Genomic DNA, 18,194 nt, shown 5'->3' on the forward strand with positions numbered 1-18,194 from the left:
CAAAGGTGAACAACTCCTATGAGGGAGTGTGAGGCAAGGCTCAGAAGGGGAGAGAGATTCCATTTCCATTGTACATTTTTATCTTCAATTACGTACAAAGGTTCTTTTCATAAATGTCTATTGTTAAGTTGTTAAGTGCTGTCTGTTCTGACTCATAGTGACCCTTTATAAGGTTTCCAAGGATCAGCTGGTGAATTTGAACCACTGACCCTGTGGTTAGCCATCCAGTGCTTTTCCTACAGAGCCACACCAGAACTCATAGTAATTAAGAGTTCAGGCTCTGGAGCCAGGCAGCTGGGGTTCAGTCCTCACCTTTGTACTCTGAGTATGTAATCTTTGTGTCTCAGTTTCCTCACCTGTAAAATGGAGCCGATGATCATAAAAGTGCTCTTTCATAGATAGGTGAGGATTCAGTGAGTATTGACTCACATGTGAAGTGGTTAGAACCGCATTTGGCACGTAGTAAGTGCTCAAAACTTATTAGCTATTACTGTAGATTTTTCAAGAAAAGAGCTATGAAGGAAAGGAAAAGTAAGTTTAAAGCAAAAAAGAAGGGTTAGGGAAGGTTTTCTTACTCATTTTGACAGACGTCCCCTTTATGACAGACTCTTCCTTTATAGTTTATAGGAGTATTTTTATGTTGTTGTTATGTGCTGTGGAGTTGGTTCCGACTCATAGTGACCCTTTACAGGGCTTCTGAGGCTGTAAATCTTTACGGGAGCAGAAAGCCTCATCTTTCTCCTGCAGAACAGCTGGTAGTTTCGAACTACTGACTCTGAGGTTCTCAGCCCGATTCATAACCATATAAGAGTACCAATTATTTGCCAGAGTCCTGGTATGGCACCATAGGATAAGCATTCAACCTCAAGGTCGGTTTGAACCGCAAAGTTGATGATTCAAACTCACCAGCTTCTTCTTGGAAACACAATATAGGGTCGCTATAAGTCAGAACTAACTTGACAGCAGTTAACAACAACAACAACAAACCATCATTTGCCATATGTGCTGAAATAGCCTTTCACAGTTTGTACTTCCTTTGCAATTTTATGGGACTTTTGATGTAAAACATCAAGTGTTTACATAGTCAAAGCTTTTGTTTTCTTCTTACATCAATATGTTTATTGAGAATTTCTCTTCCAGTTATTTTTTTCACTTAAAACTTAGAATTTATTTGTGTAAAACATGAAGTAGGAATAGATTGTAATTCTTCCCCCAAATAGCTAACAAGTTGCTTTAATTTCATGTATGGAGTAATTCTGTTTTAATTATTCCACTGATTAGAAGTGTAAAAGGTGTTCACCTAATTTTTCATTATAAAATAAAAACAAAGCAAAAGAAAAGAACATTAAGCAACCCATGACCCCGTCTAGGACAAAGTCTTCCCACTCTATTTTTGTTAGTTGTTTTGTTTTTTCAAAAATAGAACCCTACCGAGGCTACGCTTGTTTAATCTACTTGTTCGTTCATTGTTGTTTTCTCCCATACTCAAATTCTATCATGGCATAGTCTTCTACAGCTCTGATTCCAATGGCAATATACTATTTTGTCTGATGAATGGAGAATTTACCATCATATTCTAAATTCTTGTAGTATGTACTTCTAGGCCCTTGATCAATATCTGTTGACTTGAAATGATTTGAGTAGGAGGTAGGATTTGGAAAGCAGATTGAGGTCAATTAAGAAACACTTTGAAAGTTCAACTGAGGCAGGTAGACCTGAATCACCAGGCAACAGAGAGCAGTGGTGAAACATGGTCCCATCTGTGACTCAGATGGATGAGTGGTTGGAAGTGGAAGAGTAACTGAGCAAGGGAAAGTGTGGAGGCTGCGGACTAACTGGGAGGCTTGCAGTAGTCCAGAGGAGAGAAAATAAGGGCCAAGCTAAGACAATGAGAGAAGGAGTGGAGAAGAGAGATCCGATTCGAGAGATGCTTTCAAAGCCATCTGAATAGAGCAGAGAGAAATAACCAGAATGATTCCTAGGTTTCTGTCTGTTTTTAAGAGTTGTTGAGTCAGTTCCGACTCTTAGTGAACCTGTATAGGGTTTCCGAAGAGCAGCTGGTGGGTTTGAACTGCCAACCTTGTGGTTTATAGTCCAGTTCTGATCCTACAGTGCCACACCAGGAGTCTATAGAGGGTGATATATAAAATACAGAAAATTGGGCATTTTCAGTGGGAGAGGAGCTGCTGAGTTCTGTTTTAGACATCATGTCAGTTAGCTTTTGCTGCATACAATCCATCCCAAAGTTTACTAGCTTATGTACAAGTCCACCATCTGGGTTGGTAATTTGGGCTGGGCTCTTCTGGGAAACCAAGCCTTCTTGTCAAGATCAGGCTCAGATATTGTCAATCAGAACTCACTCAGGACTTCTGAATTTTCTGAGGCCAACTTCCAGGTCTACTGGGGGTACCTTGGCTCTCCTATATGTGGTCTGTCATCCTGAAGCTGGTTAGTTTGGGTTCATTCCTATGATAGTCTCAGCGTACCAAGTTCAGCAAGAGAAATCAAGCTCCAACATACAGCAAGTTTTCACACCTCTACCTCATATGTAGTGGCCAAAGTTTAAATTACATGATCAAACAAGGTTCAAGAGGGCATAAAATAGGCACTTCCTCTTTATGGGAAAATAGGATATGGGCTTTTTTTTTTTTTTTTTTCTGGCAATCTGCCATAGATGTGGTGAGCTTAAGGTATTCATAAGCCATCTAAGCAGAGATGATCAGTTGTTATGAGTCTTAGGAGAAAAATCTTGACTGGAGGTGAGATTTGTGGACACCAGTCATTCATGCTGCTGTACCGGAAATGCATGAGGACATGAATGGACGGTACACATACTTTAATAGTTACAGCTAGCTTCATTGAGAACTTGCTGTTGTTCGGCACTGTCCTATGCATTTTACAAGCAATGTTGTTGTTAAGTGCTGTCAAGTCAATTCTGATCCATAGCAACCCCGTATAGGATTTCCAAGGAGCAACTGGTGAGCTTGAACCACCACCTTGCAGTTCAAACGACTTAGCAGTCTGATGCATTAGCCCATAGTGCCACATCAGGACTCCTTACAAGCATTGTTGTTGTTGTTGTTGTCAGGTGCCATCGAGTCGGAACCGACTCATAGCAACCCCATGCACAGCAGAACGAAACAATGTCCAATCCTGGGCCAACCTCACCACCGCTGCCACACTTGAGTCCATCAATGATGCCACCTGGCCAATCCATCTCGTTAGAGGTCTTCCTCTTTTTCTCTGACCCTCCACCTTACCCAGCATGACATCCTTCTCCAACGATTGTTTCCTCCGGACAATATGTCCAAAGTATGAGAGACGAAGCTTAGCCATCCTGGCCTCCAAGGAGCACTCTGGCTGCACTTCTTCCAAAACAGATCTATTGGTTCTTTTGGCAGCCCATGGCACTTTCAGTATTCTCCTCCAACACCACAACTCAAAGGCATCAATTCTTCTATGATCTTCCTTATTCACTGTCCAGCTTTCGCATCCATACGAGGCTATTGAAAACACAATGGCCTGAGTCAGCATTAGGCTCAGTTAAACCTCACTGAAGTTCTTGGTACGTGGGTTTGAACCCCAGTTCTATATTTTCATGGGCCATATTACTCTGGGCAAGTAATTTTACCTCCCTGGGTCTCATTTTCCTTTTCTGTAAAGTGAGACTATTGTCAGGGTTACATGCGTTGACACATGGTAGGTGCCTTTCATAGCGCCTGGCACATTGTATTGTTGTTGTTGTTAAGTACCGTCGAGTCGGTTCTAACTCATAGCAACCCTGTACAGGGTTTCTGAGGCTTTAAATCTTTATGGGAGCAGAAAGCCTCCTCTTTCTCCTGCTGAGCAGCTGGTAGTTTTCGAACTGCTGACCTTGTGGTTCACAGCCTGATTCATAACAACTACGCTACCAGAGCTCCTTGGCACATTGTACACAAGTGCTCAAAGTACCTTGTTATTGTTGTTACTGAACAGCTGAAGCTCAAGCAGCTCATACAATTTGTTCAAGGCCCGATAGCTACTAGACAGCATGCTGGGAATCTGAATTCAGATTTATTCTGACTTTAGGGTCTGTATTTTGACCCCTTAGCTAGTCTTCCTAGTACCAGTCCTTGTTTAGGGGTGGTTGACCATTGACCATAAGGTATTGGTTTTTCCAAAAGAAGTGCTTAAGGAGAGCCCCAGAATCCAACAACCTTCTACAATCTAGGATTCTCCAGAGAACGCAGATGGGCCTGGTTTGATGAAAATGAGTCTTGTTTTGTACACATGCTCACACATACACCCTCTCACACATACCCATGTATGCATGCATGTACTTATACAAACTCTCACATACACATATATGTGCACACTTACACATTTCACACACACGTAGAAACGCATAGCTTGCATACATTCACATATCCACGTGCACACAAACACTTACATACACATGCATGCACACACATATGCTCGCTCACATACATGTGCACATGTCCACTTACACACATATAAGCACATAACCTGCAGACATTCACATACACACACATACCCATACTCATTTTGTACCAGAAGGGTAAAATGTCAGAAGCTAAAATGTCTTCCCATCATGCACAGATCAGAAGTTCTGGAAAGCTGATGGTGGAAGAGAAAGAGAAAGAATGCATTCAGTTGAAGCTTTGAGAAACTAGAGGCTTCTGTCCCATTCAGGAGGACCATTTGCCTGTTTGCTCCTCCACTCGGTTGCTTTGAGAAACAACTTGAATTACTTAGGTACTCTGAGTTTCATAAGTATCACTGAGTAAAGAGTCAGCGAGTAATCCGAAAGGAACAATTTCTCCCACCAGGTTCCTGGAAGTGGCCATGGGTTGTTCTCAAAGTTTAGGGAACCCTACTGACCTCCACTGGCCTCATATAGCTGCCTGAGTGGGCCGACCCTTTCACTTAGACACCAGGGTGTTGTCATTCCCCCGCCAAGCAGGCAAAGCTGACGTTTAGGTTCTGTGGATACCTCTGCAGGCTCTGGGGGCTCAGAGGAACAACCTACCGGGCTGCTGCTTAGGGAAGCTTAGATAATGGTATTGAATAGTGGTGCCCTTGAGAGAAGCCAATGTGTGACATCTTTGCAACTCGCTCCCCTCCCAGTGTCTGATAGATTCTAAGGGCTCTCAGTGTGCTAGGTGGTGGTGGTGTGCCGTGGAGTCGGTTCCGACTCATAGCGACCCTGTAGAGGGTTTTTGAGGCTGTAAATCATTATGGGAGCAGAAAGCCTCGTCTTTCTCCCGCTGGAACAGCTGGTTGTTTTCAACTGTTGACCTTGAGGTTCGCAGCCCAACTTGTAACTTTTACACTATCAGAACTCCTTCTTCAGGTGCTCACTCCTAAGTTTTTAAAGCATTGAGGAGCCCTTGGGTGTACAAATGGTTAATGTTTTTGGCTGCTGACTAAGGTAAGGAGCTCTGATAGCGTAGTGGTTACGAATCAGGCTGTGAACCACAAGGTCAACAGTTCGAAACTACCAGCGGTTCCGCGGGAGAAAGATGAGGCGTTCTGCTCCCATAAAGATTTACAGCCTCGGAAACCCTGTGCAGGTCGCTATGAGTCGGAACTGACTCCATGGCACTTAACAACAACAACAACAAGGTTGGAGATTAAAGTCCACCTAGAGGCACCTCAGAAGAAAGGTCTGGTGATTTGCCATTGAAAACTCTGCTCTGACACACTTGGGTCACCTTGAATCAGAACCAACTCAATGGCATTTTCTTTATTAAGGAAATGAAGGCTCTTTATTCTGTATTGGTGTGGAAAGAGGTTTTCTTTTGTTGTTAGTGAGAAGGGAAGCATGCAGGGCAAAATGAGTGTGTGAGTATATCCTGTTTGTTTGTCTATCTGTCTGTCTGTCTGTCTGAGAGAGTGGACCTGATTTGTTAGCATGGCTATACTGGGGAGGCCAGATAGCTGCTTCCCTTTGTTTGCTTCTGTTGCTTCAACCTTGCAAAATGAGCACTTGTCAATTGCCCTTGAGACACTTGAAGTTAATTGAGGAAGACTAATGGGTCAGCAGATGAATTACAAACAAAACAGAAAGGGATTAAAGCCACTTGAGATATCTCTAGTCTCCACCTATGACAAACCTTTTGATGCGAGAGTGAGAATGGGACCTTTACTAGGGGAGAGAGGATCCCAGGAAGGCCACAGCTCCTTTTCCCTAATCCCTGCCCCTCCTGATGAACCCTCCAATGACTTCCTGTCATTCTGAAAACCAACCCGGTTTTTCAGCGTGACAGATAAGACCCAGCACGGTTTGACATGACCTTCATCTCTGGCTTCATTGCCAGACACTTCTCCCACTGTTGCCACATTCCGGCCACACTAGTCCCCTCCTCCCTCAAGCCTTTGCTATCCCCTCCACTCCATCCTCTTCTGCCAATTCTTGGGAAAGCCAGATCTTTCTTGCTATTCCATGTTGCGCCACTGTGCCCACCATCTGAGACTCTTCCCTAATCACTCTATTGAAAAGATTGGCCCCTCTTCCTCGCCCCTCTAGTCTCTCTACCCAGCTCCATTTCTTTTAAAGCATTGCTCACTCTCCAAAATCATTGTATTGACTTATTCACATATTGACCATCTGTCTGCCCCACTAGATGTAAACACCAGGAGAGCAGACTACCAGTTTCTCTTGATCCCCTTGGTCCCACGAAGCCTAGAATTGCAGCAGGCACCTAGTAGGTGGGGGCTTAGGAAAGTTTGGTAAATGAATGACCAAGTGGTCACTCAGCTCCCCAGGGACTATGGGCAGTTCCCCTTGTCTGTCTCCTTGGGATGGGAGGGCTGAATGTTTGCTGTGTGATTGCAGACCGAGTCCTTCAAGCTGAGTAAACCTTACAGCCAGTGCACAGAGGACGGGAAGGATGTGCTGGTCACGAACATCTATAATGCTGCCTACTCTCTCCAGGTACCGGCTGGTGGGGCTGCCCAATCTGGAGACAAAGGTATATGTAGGCTAGGGCAGGATTTGGACCAGGAACTCCAGTGAAGATCCCTGGGGTTCATCCAGAGACCTCAGGAACAAATGGTGCCGGCTGGTTCCAGTCCTCAGCAGCCAGTCTGTAACCAGAGCTTAATTGATTCACCGAGGTTTGCTTGGAACACAGTGTACAGCTGAGACAAGTCTGCTGGTTAAGTGGGCCTTGGCACATGAGGACTGGGAGGGATGCACCTAGGAGAGCTTGCCTTCCCATCCTGTCTGCACCTGTCACTTACTGATGGTCTTGGGCAGGTTGTGTCACCCATATCTGTCACGGGTGGGGGCACCTGGATTGCAGTAGGGGCTGCCAGGTGGCAGCTCCCTGGTCATGGATGGAATTTTCAAGTCAGAACCTTTCACAAGAAAATTTGGAGTTCTAGTTTCTCTTGAAAACACAAGATTTGGCAACATTCCTGTAAAAATGAACAATGGCTGGAGCTGCCCCTTTTAAACAAGGTGTCTGCTCACTGCTTTCCCACAGTCGGCACCACTGGCCCTGTAGGCATGTGAGTTTTCAGTACTTGAGTTGGATCACCTGTAATGTCTTGTCCCATATTCTGGGAGTCTGCAGGTTGCCTCTTACAGACTGAATTGTGTCCCCCAAAATAGGTGCTGGAATCCTAACTCCTATACCTGTGAATTCGGTCACATTTGGGAATAGGTCTTTCCTTGTTAGGTTCAGAAGGGCATATCCATGTAGGGTAAGTCTTAAACCTAATCACGTTCGAGTTATATTAAGAGCCAATTAGGCACAGAGAAGCGAGCACAAAGGGCAAAGGCACATGTCTTTGGGCATCACCAAGGAGCCGAGGAATGCAGAGAAAAATGCCAGAAAATTGACAGAGAGAGCCTTCCCCTAGAACTTGGACTTCTGGTCTCCTAAACTGCATGAAATTAATTTTGGTTTGGCAAAGCCACCCACTTGTGTTATTTCTGTTACGTTGTGGTTGTGAAGTGCCGTCAAGTTGGTTCCCACCCATAGCCACCCTGTATAGGGTTTCCAAGGAGCGACTGGTGAACTTGAACCACCGACCTTGTAGTTCAAACAGCTTTGCTGTCTGACTCATTAACCCACCGCGCCACACCAGGACTCCTCTGTTATGTTAAGGATAAGTGTTAAGGATGAGCTAGCTTTTTTCACCAGGTTACCCCAAAGAATCAATGGAAGTCATGCTGGAAGAATGAACAGACCGGCGGTGCCCCTCAGCACTGAGTCCTCCAACTTTCATCAGAGCTGAGCTGAGAGAGGGTGGGGACCCTGAGTAAGAAGAGACCATTTATCTCTTTATGGCTTGTAAGAAATAGAAACCTTAGGAGACACACACACATGTGAGCTCATTTACAGACACTGCTGGGTGATATTTAGCATGAGGCTGCCAGGTGCACTCTACATGTGATGATTCGTTTCATGCTCACAATAATCATGTGACCTTGGTGGTGGTGGTGGTGTGCTGTGGAGTTGGTTCCAACTCCTAGCAACTCTGTAGAGGGTCTCCATAGCTGTAAATCGTTAACGAGAGCAGAAAGCCTCCTCTTTCTCCCAGCGGACAACAGCTGGTAGTTTTGAATCGCTGACCTTAACATTAGCAGCCTGATTCGTAACTTCTATGCTACCAGAGCTCCTTGTGACCTTGGCAGTAATATACTTATTTCAAAGAGGAGGAAGCCAGGGCATTATAGTGGCTAAGGAAATTGCTTGAGCTCATACAGCTTAGTAGGTGGCAAAGCTGGAATTTGAACCTGAGTAGACCTTGCTAGTCAGAAGCCTTGCTGTGGTGCCCTAGGGTAAGTACTCAACCTCAAGGTCCATTTGGACCTCAAGGTCAGTTCAAATTCACCAACCTTGCGGTTCAAACTCACCAGCCACTCTTTGGAAACCCTATACAGGGTCGCTATGAGTGGAACCAACTCGACAAGACATATAACAGCCCTTGCCAGCTTTATGGTCATTGTACTAGACTATGGTTCTCAACGATACAGCATGGAGGATTTGGGCTGGAAATTGGAAAGTTGGGAATTGTATTTGTTTCCCTTCATTTCTTGGTAACTACTCCCATTTTCTCACGTCTCTCTACGCTGGCACGCATGTGATGGAAAATGATCACCCTAACTCCAGTTCACCCCAGTTTCTGTGTCTCATTTAGTGTAAATACTCAGCAGTACTTCTAGCTTCAACCCTTTGACCTTTTGCAGCCAATTGGTCCAATTGGCTGTGGTGTGAAGGGGAATATTCATGTAGCCAGTCAAGGCTGTGTGAAGCCCACCCTCTGGGATGGGGACTATGTCTAGGGAGGGCACTCCATGCATCCAGGTGCAAAGAGATTAAGGGCGTCTCCCCACTTTCTTTTTCAGATCTGCCTTCATTCCTGCTTCCAAACAAAGATGGTGGAGAAATGTGGGTGTGCCCAGTACAGCCAGCCTCTACCTAAGGGAGCCAACTACTGCAACTACCAGCAGCATTCCAACTGGAGTGAGTGAGACCCAGCCCAGCCTTGTACACTCCAGGAGCAGAGTTAATCCAGCTTCAGCCGTGGCCTGTACTAAGTACTCCTGGGCCCCTGCCCCATTGCCCTTTGTTTGACATTATTGTCAAGGCCTGACTTGAATGTACCTCCCAGTTAAAGAGCAAACACTACACCCCAGCCTGTGCTAAGAGCTTGACCACCTCAGTTAGCTCCAGGAGGTACGAACTAGTGATGGCACCATTTCTCAGAAGAGTTAACTGTGGCTCAGAAAAGTCACTCAGCCAGCGCTTAATAGAAAAACCAAGCTGCAAACCTATTGCTCTTGAGTTGATTCCTACTACAGGGCTGAGTAGAGAGCCCTGGTGTGGTGCTGTAGGAAAAGCACTGGCCTACTAACCACAAAGTTGGCAGTTCAAACCCACCAACCACTCCTTGGAAACCCTATACGGGATCTCTATGAGTCAGAACAGACTTGAGGGCAGTTAACAATAGGGCAAAGTACAATCACCCCATAATGTTTCCAAGGCTGTAAATCTTTATGGAAGCAGACTGTCATCTTTCTCCTGTGGAGCAGATGGTAGGCTCAAACTTCCAACCTTTCAGTTAGTATTCAAGTGTTTTAAACCCTATGCTATCAGGGTTCCCCCACATTAACAGGCAGACCGACTCAGTGTCTCAACTGTATTCTGTCTCCTAGCAACACAAAGCGATATTTGTTTCCAAAGAGCTGTTGTTATTAGCAAGTGGGAAGATAAATAATGAAAGTGAGATTGTGGGGGTACCACTGGAGAGCTAGGGACCTCCAGGAAGACCCCAGTGGTCCCAACACTCCCACTGTGTTCTCCTTTGTCCCCAGTGTATTGCTACTACAAACTACAGCAGGCCTTTGTTCGGGAAGAGCTGGGCTGCCAGGCAGTGTGCCGGGAGGCCTGCAGGTGAGTGGACTTTAAGGTAGGACAAGCAGGGCTGGGCAGAAGAGAGGCTCTCCCATGCTCACACCATTCCTCCTCCTCCTAGCTTTAAAGAGTGGACACTGACCACCAGCTTGGCACAGTGGCCATCTGTGGTTTCAGAGGTAAGTTTGTCTGCCCCTTCTTCCTGGTATCCCAGCTGTGTCTTTGGCCTTGAGGATGTCCAGGGAGAGGTGAGAGGCACCTTGCTGAGCCCAGGTGCGGGGTCAGGGCTGAGAGGGAAGGGTAGATGGGCTGGTTCTGGCTTTGGTGGGATTCGCTAGGCCTACTCTTTCTTTCTCCATTGCAGGAGTGGTTGCTATCTGTTCTCACTTGGGATCAAGGCCAACAAATAAACAAAAAACTGAACAAGTAAGTTTACTTCTACCGTTTCTCTGCCCTCTAGCTTACTCATTACCAAACACTCTCTTTTTCATTCATTTATTCAGCAAATATTTATTGTTTGTGTATTATGAATCAGGGCACAGTTTAGTGCAGAAGTTAAGAGCATGGGCTCTGAAGCCAGACTTTCTGGATTCAAAATGAGCTGTGTGTCCTTGGACAAGTTATGTAACCAATCTGTGCGTCAAATTTCCATATCTGTAAAATGGGGATGATTCAAACATACCTACCTCCGAAGCATAACAATTGGCCTCTGTTTGCTTAGAGCAAGAGAGAAAGAAAGTTAAGGAGAAGAAAATGGAATTTGTGGCTAATTGCCTCCATGAACAACTACCTTCTTTGCCATGAGATCAGGAGAACTGCATGGTGCCTGGTTACCATTACTGAACATTTTGATCAAAGATCATATAGAAGAACCCTGATTAAAAATGGGGGAAATGCCTAATAGAATTTCAAAATCTCATGGAATCCAGAGGGAACCATGAGACTTGGAAGAACCCCCTAAAATAATATTTAAATCTTAAATTGAAAAAAAATCCCTTGTTTTTGTTAAGTGCATTTGAGTCTGTTCTGACCCATAGCGACCCTGTATAAGGTTTCCTAGGAGCAGCTGATGAATTTGAACCGCCAACCTTGTGGTTCAAACCTACTTTACAATACAGTGCATCAACCCACAGCACCACACCAGGACTGCAAAAAAAATATCCCTTCAAAGTCTTCTTAAAAGAACACAATGCTCATGGCAGGCATTCTTTATTTAATAGTCCACCTTGAGATTTGTGCTCTTTTAAAATCTACCTGTTGTTGTTAAGTGTGGTGGAGCCAGTGCCCACTCATAACGACCCTGTATATAGAGTTTCTGAGGAGCAGCTGGGGGGCTTGAACTGCTGACCTTGTGGTTCACAGTCCAGTGCTGGTCCTACAGCGCCACACCAGGAGCCCAAGATCTACCTGTATGGGATCAAATTGACAACAACAACAGGAACGATTAGATAAGGAGTTTTTGGGTTTGTTTTTAAATGTTTTATTGTGAATTATATGATAGTTTACATGAGAGAACTTTAGTTTTACAGTCATTCCATCGTATATCATTTCATTGCCATGGTTCCAATCCCCTCCATGCACCATCAACCAACCAAAGGGTATATCCTAGAAACCCGCCCCCTACACTTCCCCCTTCCTCTCACTCCCCACCCCCCAGCCCCAGTTTTCGGCCCACTTAGATAGGAGTTTTTAGGGGAAGTAAATTTCTGTGAATGGAAGAGGAACATCTCACAAAAGGAGGGTCAGCTTGCCAGCAAACCTCAAAAATATCATCAATGTTACTGGATTATACGTGTAGAGAGTTGAATATTTGTGTATGTTTTTGCTGTGTATGTTCTCAACAACAACAAAAGTAAAATTATTTAAAAACAAAACATACCTCTTAGACTTATAAGAATTGAGTTAGTTCACATAACATAAAGTTCTTAGAATGGTGCTTGGCAGCACAGGAAGTGCCCAATAAATGCTTTGTTGTCATTGTTAAGGTGACGTCGAGTCAGTTCCAACTCATCACAACCCCGTGTAGGTTTTCCAATGAGTGGCTGGTGGGTTTGAACTGCCAACCTTTTGGTTTAGCAATCCAGTGCTGATCCAACAGTGCCACACCAGGACTCCAGTAGATACTAGCTCCTGACGTGGCGCTGTGGGCTAACATGCTAGACTGCAAAATCGGTTTGAACCTCAAGGTCGGTGGTTCAATCTCATCAGCTACTCCTCAAAAACCCTACGAGGTGAAACCAACTTAATGGCACTTAACAACACTATTATGTTCCTTATTACCTTTTTAAAAAAATATTTTATTGTGACTTATATGATAGTTTACATGGGATAACATTAGCTTTACATTCATCCTATCGTATATCATTTCATTGCCATGATAACAATCCCCTCCATGCATCATCAACCAATCAAAGGGTATACCCTGCAAACCTAACCCCTGGTCATCAGCATACAGCCCTTCTCCCTCCCAGAGTCCAGAGTCCCAGCCGCTCCATCTCTTCACGTCATCATCTCTGCCTCCATCTCTGGTGTCACTGCTTCTGTGGGCAGGGTCCCGCATTCCTCTCTTCCCTTGATGGTCCCAGAGACTTTGGCTCCTGGACTGCAAAGTCAACCACTCCCCTCATTTTGCTACAAAATGTCTACCTTTACATTTCCATCCCTCACAGTCAGTCCTGACAGCAATTATTCACTATTGTACCACATGAGTGCCATCCCCATCTCCTTTCATCAGCCTTGCCCAGACAGATTGGATACTACTCAGTGGAGAGTCTACCTTCCTCCGCACTCTCTTGAAAGCTTGTAAGCCAGTCACTTCTTGCCTTTGTAGACCCCCTTTTTGGGTAGCTAATGTCCAAGTTGCCCATCCCTGTCAACCCTATATATCAAGGGTGTAGGAATGATCCGCACTGTAAAGATTTGTTCCCTCTTTTGAGCTACTGCATCCATAGATGTAGGTCAAGTTCATCAAATTATATCAGATTACTCTTTTTTTCCTCTTCTTTCTTCTTCTAGTTGAGTTCTGATCATTCAGTCATTGAAGCCAGGTCAAGTGGGTATTATCTGCAAGTGTGGGTGTTCTTGTGCATATGCCCTCACTTCTTATCAGCTGGATGCTTCACTCTCCACTCTAGTCCTCTGTGGCTATGTCACTGACTCTTGGCCCAGGAGTCCCCAGGTCTTGCCACACTGCTGGCCAACCAGATCTCCACCCAGGTTTACAGGAGTCTATTGAATGTAGTAGGACTTAGCTTGCTGCTTCATTGCTGTTTTTCCCTCACTTCCCCTTATTGGTGACCAACGTGGTTACCAGTCAGAGCACATGTCTGCTTGTGTATTCCCACTGAGTCTTAGTCTTGGAAGGGGGTTTGCCCTGAGGGGTCCCGACCACTTGCCTTGATGTCTCTTGGGTAAGCAACTTGCTTGTTCTTGTAGTAGTCAGTGGGACTGCCATTATTGTTTGTATTTTTTCCTGTCGGTCTTTCTGTCAAGAAGTACCTTATCTTCTTCTAGCTGCTCCAGGCTGGTCTGTTTGTCCTTTCAAGTGGAAATTTCCCACCTCAGAAGATTCTGGGTGGGGTTCAGATTTCCACCTATGGTCTTATGTAATGCAGAGGCTCCACAGGAAGCTTCCTTCACTGGGCATGTTGTAGTCCCATTTTAGCTATTCCAATCAGTTGTAGGCAGAAGACGTGATCCTTATTATCTTATACCAGCCCATTTTGTTCATATGGGCCCTAGTGATGCAGCGGTTAACCTATAGATTGGTGGTTCAAATCCACGAGCTATTTCAAGGGAGAACGATGAGACAGTCTCTTCTGTAAAGATTTACAACTTTGGAAATCCTTTGGAACAGTTCTGGAGTTCTGGTGTGGCACTGTGGGATAATGCACTAGACCGTAAGGTCGGTTTGAACTGCAAGGTCGGCAGTACAAACTCACCAGCCGCTCCTTGGAAACCCTATAACAGCGTTCCTATGAGTTGGAACCAACTTGAGGGCACTTAACAACAATGTGGAGTCGTTGTCAAGGGTTTTGTTTGTTTACCTTGCTCATTTACATTACCTGCCTGTCTCTTATGTGGATTTGAGACTGTAGTTCCTTAATGACACAGTGACAAATGCCAAACTCTAATGAAGAACAGGGTGCTGGGGTGGACTGACTGCATGGAGGCTAGGGAGAGGACTTCAGTGAGTGACCTGAAGGACCAGGACATCTCTGTGCTCTGAGGGAGCCTGTGGGCCAGGCTCTGAGACCACAGGGTAACTCAAGGCTGGACAGTGCTAGGTCAGGAAGGAGACAGCATGGCAGAGGGCTAGTCACCTGACTGAAACTGGGCCCTGCCTGTTGGAATTTCTGTAGGACAGACTTGGCCAAACTGTTGATATTCTACAAAGACCTGAACCACAGATCCGTCGTGGAGAACCCAGACAACACAGTGAGTAACTTCTTTCTGAGTCTGGGATTGTGCCCATCAACCTGGCCTTGGGGTGTAGAGTCAGATCATGGCACCTAGACTGGCCCAGAAGGGCTGCTCTAGGCTCTAGGCCACTCTTAGGTAAGGAGGTTGGTGTGAGAAGGATCAGGAGCCTGCTGCTTCTTCCTCCAAAGATGCTGTGGCTCCTTTGAGAATCAGGGTTTCTCATGATGGTTGTGGCTTGGCCTCCCTTGCAGATCCCGAGCCTTCTGTCAAACTTTGGTGGCCAGCTTGGCCTGTGGTTGAGCTGCTCCATCGTCTGCGTAATTGAGATCTTCGAGGTCTTCTTCATAGACTCCCTGTCAATCCTCACCCGTTGCTGGTGGCAGAAAACCAAGGAGTGGTGGGCCCGGAAGCAGTCACCCCGCTGCCCTGAGGCCTCCCTCAGCCGCCGGGGACAGGACAACCCAGCCATTGATATAGATGAAGACCCACCAACTTTCACCTCAGCATTGCGCCTGCCTCCAGCCCCAGGGACCAAGATGCCTGGCACACCACCCCCCAGATACAACACCCTGCGTTTAGAGAAAGCCTTTTCCAACCAGCTCACAGACACCCAGGTGCCCGATGAGTCCTGAGGTAGAATGTGGCAGAAAATCTAGTTAGATTCATCAGTCGTGGTCCGAGTGCATAAGCCCTGTCTCTGAACATGGAGGGGAACCCTGTGCACCCCATCTGGACTTTTCAGAGACACTAACTAAAAGTCTCCTTTGAACAAGATTGGGCCTGGATATGTACGGGGCACTTGTCGGACCCTGCCCAGTATCACTCATAATCCTCCATAGTGGGTTACATCCTGGGCCCAAACCTCACACATCCACATGGAAAGAGATGGCAGGCTGACGAAATGGAGCTGGCCTGGGCAACAGTGAGGCTCAGCAGAGCTCACTGCTGGGAACTGAGAGAAAAGGATCCTCTGAAGCGCGCACGCCCTGGTGTGGGCTGAGCCAAGTACGTGAGTGGTCATCGGCATCCAGAGTGGAGAGTCTGAGACAAGAGGAAGTGCCGGCCCAGGAGTGGGCCGTTTGTGAATAAACTTTTTAGTTGTTGGCAATGTAGCATGATCTCTTTTGTACCCTCAAGTCAGGAGCTGGCTCAGGGCCTTGAGAAAGTGTATGGAGGTACAGTGGTGAGAGGTTTGGGGTATGATTTGATGTCACTTTGGTGTTGGGAAGGGAGCTAAGACAATGTCCTGGGCTCAAGCAGGGAAGGGCAGGGAGCAGTGACGGGGAAGAATCCAAGGCATAAAAGCTCATCTCCAACAACCCACCCTTAGCTGTTCATTCTAGCACCCAGCCTCAGTGGCTATCAGTAGTCCCATCAGTCTACTCACAGACCACTACCCACACCCATGGCCTGGTCTACTCAGCTTGCTTCCTACCACATCCACACCTTCTCATGTGATAATTGAGTTCCTGCTGGTGCAGTTAATGCACTGTTGGGTCGAGTTCAACAAGAAGTACCTAAGGAGAAAGCACACAGGAGGTGCTCAGGGTCTGTATAAGAATAGTGTACTCAGCACTAAGTGAACATGTCCCTGTGGCTAAGTGCATCATTGAGTTGGTTTTGACTCATGTATAGGGTTTCCGACCCTGTATAGGGTTTCCGAGGAGCAGCTGGTGAGATCAAACCCCCACCTTACAGTTAAACCAAGCTTGCCTTCCAGCGCATTAACCCACAGCATCATACTGGTACTCTGAGATTAACATACGGATCCCAAAACTACCACCCTCAGGTCAAATCCTGTGTTTGTATGACCTGTGAGCCAAGAGTAATGATCTGGTCCTTTATACAAAGTTTGCTGACGTGGTTTAGCCATTAAGTATGAATGAAGAAACAAATATAAAAAGGTTAAGTTTCTTGCCCAAGAAATTGCGGAGCTGGGATTTGAACCCAGGCAGTCTGGCTCCAGACCCTGTATATTTTATCACACCATCATTTTGTACCCAATCAGGCTTGTCAGGGTTAAGGTCACTTTGGGTGGGAAAAGGTGGGAGGCACAACACCCAGACCCTAGAGGAGAACGAAGTCCTTTCTGGTGGGGGAATTTCAACACTTCTCCCTGAAGAGAGATGGTTGCTCGTGGAGGCTGCAGTCTTGGTGTAAGACCAAGTGCTATGGGGACTCTGTCTGTGACCAGAAACTCAACTGGAGCCCACGTGATAGGGCACCACCAGCAGGCCTGCTAGGTCATATGGAGAAGTCACTGTGACTCCTGGCAGGCTGGGGCCTCCTTGAGGAGTGAGTGGGCTTAGAAGACAGGGCTGATGGGCATCAAGTTATAAAGGGCGTGAACCTGGCTCCTCACCACACTGGGCCTAGGTGGCCACAGCTGGTGCTGACAGGAAACTTGATGTAGATGCCTGCCTGGGACCATTGCCCAGAGAGGAGCTTCCTCCTCCTCCCCCTGCCCCGGATTCATGGGATCACTCAGCCTCCGTGTGATGTCACAGCCAGGAGCACTTCCTGCAGGGTCTGAGTCACTCAGGAGGTTTGCCAAACAGGAGGCCTTGGACATTTGGAACAGAAGGCTCCCCACATGCATATATCTCAGGGTTCCAGAAATTTCCATTACAGGCTATGTTCCTGCTATGCCCAACTCTGCCCTCTTTCTCTCTCCATGTCTGTCCAGACTAGTTGCAAACACCACCATCACATCAAGTCTTCACTGATCCCTCTCCTTGCCCCTAGAAAGTTGGAGCTTTTCCCATTAGAGACATTTTCATCCCCTGATGTAATTACTTATCCACTTGGCTGTCTCCGTCATTAGACTGTGAGCTCCCTGAGGGCAGGGTATGTGTCTTGTCTCTTTGTCTCCAGATTGGGACAGCACGGAGTTCAGCATTGACATTTAGGGAAGGTTTGTTGAGCTATCAGCAGGAGCAACAAAAATAATGGTTCATACTTCCTGAGAACTTAGTATCTGCCCGGGAGCTGGCTAAACTCTTGATACACATCAACCTGTTTAATTCCCACAAGTCAGGTACATTTTCATTATTATTACAACTTGTTGTGGTGAAAATATTAAAACCAAAACATTTTCGAGTACAGCAACTTCCACATTTACAATTCACACTGAGCATATTCTTCAGTGTGGCACCATAATTGCTATCCTTTGGCAAAATATCTCACTACTGCTGATGTAAACTCAATGTGCTCCCAATAAAGACTCCCCTTATTCCTTCCATTCTACCCTTGCTTATCATGAGTAATCTTTGATTTCTATATATTTGTTTATTTCATATAAGTTAGGTCATACAGTATTTGTCCATTTGAAATTGACTTACATTCTTATCATAATGCTTTGAAGGTAGGGCATGCATGAGAACATCATTTGTTTTCATGACT

General features: G+C 45.9%; 1 protein-coding gene across 1 annotated transcript in view; it reads left to right on the top strand.

Moving 5' to 3' along the window:
* The window catches only part of SCNN1G (sodium channel, non-voltage-gated 1, gamma subunit), a 31,706-nt gene extending 16,282 nt beyond the window's left edge, over nucleotides 1–15,424 (top strand). Inside the window, exons 6-12 of the mRNA XM_006871995.1 lie at nucleotides 6,839–6,937; nucleotides 9,362–9,479; nucleotides 10,331–10,409; nucleotides 10,492–10,549; nucleotides 10,735–10,796; nucleotides 14,732–14,807; nucleotides 15,044–15,424. Of these exons, the coding sequence (XP_006872057.1) occupies nucleotides 6,839–6,937; nucleotides 9,362–9,479; nucleotides 10,331–10,409; nucleotides 10,492–10,549; nucleotides 10,735–10,796; nucleotides 14,732–14,807; nucleotides 15,044–15,424 (873 nt within the window). The remainder of the gene's footprint in view (nucleotides 1–6,838; nucleotides 6,938–9,361; nucleotides 9,480–10,330; nucleotides 10,410–10,491; nucleotides 10,550–10,734; nucleotides 10,797–14,731; nucleotides 14,808–15,043) is intronic.
* Nucleotides 15,425–18,194: the final 2,770 nt, after the last annotated feature.

Source organism: Chrysochloris asiatica, unplaced genomic scaffold, assembly GCF_000296735.1.
Source record: "Chrysochloris asiatica unplaced genomic scaffold, ChrAsi1.0 scaffold00178, whole genome shotgun sequence".
Classification (NCBI taxonomy): domain Eukaryota; kingdom Metazoa; phylum Chordata; class Mammalia; order Afrosoricida; family Chrysochloridae; genus Chrysochloris; species Chrysochloris asiatica.